This window comes from Sapajus apella, unplaced genomic scaffold (genome assembly GCF_009761245.1).
Source record: "Sapajus apella isolate SASKATOON/1434 unplaced genomic scaffold, GSC_monkey_1.0 scaffold119, whole genome shotgun sequence".
In the NCBI taxonomy this organism is placed as follows: domain Eukaryota; kingdom Metazoa; phylum Chordata; class Mammalia; order Primates; family Cebidae; genus Sapajus; species Sapajus apella.
In genome coordinates, this window is record NW_022437059.1 from 3,679,536 (window position 1) to 3,685,305 (window position 5,770).

A 5,770-nucleotide genomic window follows, 5' to 3' on the forward strand; every position below is an offset into this window, starting at 1 on the left:
CGAATAAACGAGTCCTAAGATTTCCTAGAAGGTGGATCTCAATTATTATTTTTATTTTATTTTTTGAGACAGAGTCTTGCTCTTGTCGCCCAGGCTGGAATGCAGTGGCGTGATCTCAGCTCACTGTAACCTCCACCACGCGGGTTCAAGCCATTCTCTTGTCTCAGCCTCCCCACTAGCTGGGACTACAGGCGCACACCACCACGTCCAGCTAATTTTTATATTTTTAGCAGAGACTGAGTTTTACCATATTGGTCAGGCTGGTCTCGAACTCTTGACCTCAGGTGATCCACCCACCTTGGCCTCCCAAAGTGCTGGGATTACAGGCGTGAGCCACTGTGCCCAGCTGGACCTCAATTATTGTGTCCCTTTTATATATAGGCAACCATTGGTTTTAACTTCTGTTGGAACAGGGGAACTTTCACTAGAGTTCTTAGAATGTTCAGAAAAAAATGTCCCAAAGCTCTCTTCTGGTCCATACACGACAATTAGAATGTAACAGACACTAGCATAAAGTCTGGAACATAACACTAGTCGTATTTAATTCTCTCTGTCAGGGGTTCTTCTCTGTAATGGGAAATAATTTGAATCAGGATGGAACAGTTGATAAGAAGGAAGAGCAAACCAGCTAACCAAATAAACAGAAAGGTGTTCTTTCCTTGAAACTCAAGAACATAGGCAGGAGCCAGCCATAAGGCCTGCCCTATAAACCATAACATTAGGAGAACTACAGCTCTTTTCCAAGGCATTCTTATTAGTGGCATCACAAGGGGCAGTAAGCAGAGGTACCAAAGAAAGTACTGGGAGGTGCAGACTTTGTTAAAAGTCACAAAAATGGACGTATGAAGAAAACAACAAAAGACGAGGTCTCTGTAATAGGCGAAAGACACAGCTGAAAGCAAGATGAACTGTGGCAGGAACGCTGCAATTCCCAGGGAAAAACTCCACTTGCTCTCTGCAGTCAAATACAGCATGTAGAAGTACGGAGAAAAGTTGTGACGGATATCCCGCCTAGTCAGGTGATAAAAGTAAGTGTGCTCCAAAAATTCCCAGCCGTACTCATAGTAAAAACCAAAGCTCAGGGCAAAAAACGTGAGTCCAGCAACTGCTACAAACAACAGCACAGCCCGATTACACAGCCTCTTCAGGAGCTCGTACAAACGAGCCTGGAAAGAACACCGGGATTGACGGAGACTTTCGTCATGGTCGCGACCTGGAAGCAGGTGAAGGGTTATAGGAAGGATATAAGTCACCGGATATATCTTCATATGCACCGCGAAACCATAGAATACAGCTGCACACGCGACGAGTCTTTTCTTTATTAAGTATAGCACCATCAGGACCAGGCAGGCGACAATCGAGTCTGCATTACCTCGGCTGGATACTGCCATAGGCAGGGGGTTAAGAAGCCAAAAGGCACAGTAGCCACAAGCCTGGCGGCGCCCCAGTCCCCTCAGCAGCAGCAGGCGGTACAAGAGGAAAGCGGTGAGGAGGTCGCAGCTGATGAAGAGAAACTTTCCAAAGAGCTCGCTGAGGTAGATGTTGGGAGTCAGGAGCCAACCCAGCAGCGGGGTGTAACGGTAAGTGGCTCTCAGGTAAGGCGAGCGCCCCTCCGTGACGAAGCGCGCGGCGTCGGTGAACACCTGATAGTCGATATCCGTATACCTCACGTGCAGGGTCCGGTCCTGGAAGACCCCATAGAAAACCAGGGCGACTCTGGCTAGAAATGCCACACCAAACACGCCGGCGGGGGCCACCCTCAGGTTCAGGAACCATTCGCCCCAATGCTTGGTCAAGCCCATGATCTGACTGTGCGACAGCTGCTCAGCTGCAGCTCCAAACCGCCTTAGTACCTCTAACCTTCCCTTCCGTTCCTTCCGCAGGTGGTCGCTGCATATCCCACCTGCTGCACTGCCCACCGAAACAAATGAGAACGATCACTTCCGGCATGAAGCCCCGCCCCCGTACTGCTACTGGTCGCCAGCCCCGCGCGGGCTGCTCAGTCTCTCCAGCCAAAGACTTGCCTTCCTCTGGGAGGGCGGTCTCTTTTCCGCTTCTTCTTCCGGCGGAGGCGGGAGTTCCGGTCCCTAGGCGGGGAGACATCCGCTTGCCAGGAAATCCGGCACCGGCTTGAGAATTTTATGGAGCGGAGTGAGTTTTCTTTGTACGAGAAAACCCCTTGCCCCTCACCCTCTTCCCGCGCCCTATTCCGGTCCGCAGAGGAAAACCCCCCGACGCGGAGCCAGCTGCGGCCTGCGCGCTGCATCCCTCAGTCCCGGGCTGGAGACCCGCGAGTGAGAAAAGTACGAGTGAAAGGAAGATGAGCCTTCTCATGCTGTACTCCACCAGCTCGCCGGTATTCACCTGGGGGTTGTGGGCCCCAGGACAGGATAGGGTGAGTTAAAGGGGGCTGAGTGTGCATGTCCCGTGCAATATTGGAGGCGTACTTATATTTTAAAATTACTGGTTGGTAATCAGAGATTCAGATTTAAGTGGACAGCTTGTATGTTATCCGGCAACCCTAAATGAAGGTGATGGGAAAGAAGGAGAGCGTCACAAAATTCCTAAACTACGTCAGGCCCTTTTGCCTCAGTACCTTTGTGGTTGGCATTTCTTCTGCCAAAGTTGCTTTCCCCTCCCCAGTCACTCTGGCAAACACCTCCTCAACCCTTCTGGCCTCAGTGCAAGTGTTAGCTCCCAGCTGCCACTCGCTTCCGAATCACGCAGAATGAATGATTTAGATGCCAATCCTCTCCCCTGTCCGGGGATAGGTGGACTGGGGTGGATGGGATCTAAGCTCCAGAAAATCACTCACACAGAAGACCCTGCCGTGCTACTAAAAGTCCCCCCAGTGCTCCAAAACTCCCTGGTCATTCCTTTGTTACAGCATTTGTCACACTGCTTTGTAATAACTGTTTTTGTTTGTTTCACTGTCCTAGTTTGAGTTCCTCGATATCAGAGATTATCTTGTTCTTTTCAGTGCCTTAATAACTAACACAGTACTAGTAGCGATTCAGCAAAAGTCGAGTTGATTTTAGAGGTTCTTCCTACCAGAATATTTCTAGAGTGGCATCTTTGGATTACTACCAACTCCCAGTTATTTTCCCTTTTAAATATCCTTTATGTATGTCAAGGTCTCCTGCTTCCCCCACCTCACTCCAGCCCTACCCACTTCCATGAATTTCTCACCAAGGACTGTAACCCATTAACTCTTCCCTTTCCGTGGTTACCTAGGGCACTTATATAGTCTGCACTGTAGAATTTCACACTTTATTTTAGATTGTGTTCCTAACCCTCACAGTGAGGTTGTAGGGTTCTTGGGGGTAGAAATTGTATCATCCTTAATTTTTTTCCATTATTTGTAATTTATTGTAGTCTTAGGCACATGGTAAATGTTTAGTAAGTACTGATCAATTTGATTTTACAGAATGAGCCTTCTTCCTAGTGGAAGTCCTCTAGACTAGAATAAGAAAAGGAGGTGACTTTATCCAGTCTGAACATGCAGCTTCCAGGACTACCTGCTACTCATCCATCCTACATTTCACATTTATCCTTTGGAGATGAGCTGCATTCATCTTATACATTCCATATTCATGTTATGATATCTCTGTGTCCTTTTATATGCCTTGGTATAATTATGTGCCTTACACTGATAATTCTAACCATTTTTTGCAGTATGTTAGCCATATATGTAGTGGCAGCACATCCCTATTCATATCATAATAATGATGATGATGATGATGATTTATAATAGCTGGATTTGTTGAGGACTCATTTGCAATGTACCAGGCATTATGCCAAATACTTTTCATGTAAGGTAGACATTCCCACCTTTACAAATGAAGAAAACCAAGGTTTATGAAGATTAAGTAATTTTCCTAAGTCACATAGCTAACCAGTGGCAGAGCCAGAACTCAAAACCCAGTCTGTCTGACCTAGAATATCTTAATCATTATGTGGCTGACTTGCTAATAAAACGTTGATCATAAATTCTAATTTTCCTGTGTTTTCTCTTATTGATCTCTCGTCTGGATATTTTGGATGTTCTCTATCACTGTGACTCTTTCTATCTCTGATTTATTCTTTTCTTCTGCAAATAATAAGTAAGTGAGGCTTAGTTCCCTAAGATAGAAAATATGGGAGGTAGATGTCTGAGGATTAACTAAATAAGGGTACTTGTGGCTGGACTGGTTTCAGTAGTATGGCAGAAAGACCTCAGTCAATCTATACCTACATGGCTGTCCTAGTAAAGAGATGGGAGGCACCAAATTTAGGCAGATAAGGAAACAACTAGTCAAAAAAAAAAAAAAACTGCACTTTGGGAGGCCAAGGTGGGCAGATCAAGAGATCAGGAGATCAAGACCATCCTGGCCAACATGGTGAAACCCTATCTCTACTAAACATACAAAAATATATATATATAGCTAGGTATGGTGGTGCACGCCTGTAATCCCAGCTACTCAGGAGGCTGAGGCAGGAAGGAGAAGCACTTGAACCTGGGAGGTGGAGGTTGCAGTGAGCCGAGATCGCACCACTACAGATAGTAGTTGTGGGAAGGAAGAATAGAGTATAGTCTGTAAAACAAATTGGACAGAAAGGCCCAACTTTAGTTACTATTTCTGGGTGGAAGAGAAACATCACAGGGTCTAAGGACCCCATATTGAACTTTTTGCATTGGGTTTACAGATTGTATCTTTTCATCTCCTTCAGAAAGGGCTACATGTTTTCAAGTGCTTAACTGTTCATTACCTCTTGGACTATTACTTACAATCCTTCCTAATTCCCCCTTTCACTATCTTCTCCTAGATTTCCATCCTTTTAGAGCCAATGACTAGGGAAAGCACAAACATGGGTGGCTCAACCCTAGATTCCCTAGCAGGAACCTTGTCCTTTGTTCACTATGCTGCATACACTCTCATTACCCTTCTGTATCCACTATTCGTCTTTTTTGCCCTGTTCTGTGTTCAAGAGGTTAAACTCTATGGGTAGCATCACTCAGTCTCCCTTGTTCTCTGGCTTCCCATTAGAATAGACCAGTGGGAGGCACTGGCAGATCTTTGGCAGTGTCTAGTTCCTCACCTAAAGCCATGGCTCCTGTTGAAGCTATAACTCCCTCCTTTGGGTGCTAGTCTTGTGGTTCCAGTAACTGTCCCCAGGTTTAAGGCTGGTAAAGGCTTCCTACTTTGTGAGTGCCTGGGTACATCACCATATCTTGCTGATGTATTAAACTTGCTCATACCTTTGCAAACAATTCCTTAATTAAAACATGTCCATTGGCCTTTTGAGTATACCATCTGTCTCCTGCTAGAATCTTGACTACTTTAATCACTTTCTTTTTCACTAGATTTTGTTCATATGTCTTGCTTTGTCATTTCTTTGGAATCTGTTTCTAATTCTTTCCATGCCCGGCATCCTGAACCTTAGTCCAGACCTTCAACAACTCAACTAATACGTGGCAAACACCTATACTATACTAGGATCTGTGGCAATTGCCTTTCCCTCAAGCTTTAAAAATCTCTTAACTGATTTAATGTCTTCTGTCTCAATTCTAATGCCAAATTGATATTAATTAATAGTATTCTACTTAGATTCTTTCCTCCATCAAACATCTTCAGTGGTTCACAACTGCCTAAAGAAAAAAATAATGAACTCTTTTGCCTGACATTCAGTCCCACCATTTTCTGGCTTTAACTTACCTTTCTAACCTATTCGCCTATAAAGCCTTCTGTTTTAGGTTTACTGTTCCCAAAATATGTCTTATGCTTTCTTC

The 5,770-nt window shown here is 45.1% G+C and overlaps 1 protein-coding gene across 1 annotated transcript; it reads right to left on the reverse strand.

Annotated features, from left to right (window-relative positions):
* Window positions 1-366: 366 nt before the first annotated feature.
* On the reverse strand, window positions 367-2,071 carry PIGM (phosphatidylinositol glycan anchor biosynthesis class M). Its single transcript, XM_032260837.1, has 2 exons — window positions 511-2,071; window positions 367-451 (listed from the first exon to the last, which is right to left on the reverse strand). Exon 1 carries the CDS (start codon window positions 1,800-1,802, stop codon window positions 531-533), a length of 1,272 nt encoding a protein of 423 aa, XP_032116728.1. The 5' UTR covers window positions 1,803-2,071; the 3' UTR covers window positions 367-451; window positions 511-530.
* Between the last annotated feature and the right edge of the window lie 3,699 nt (window positions 2,072-5,770).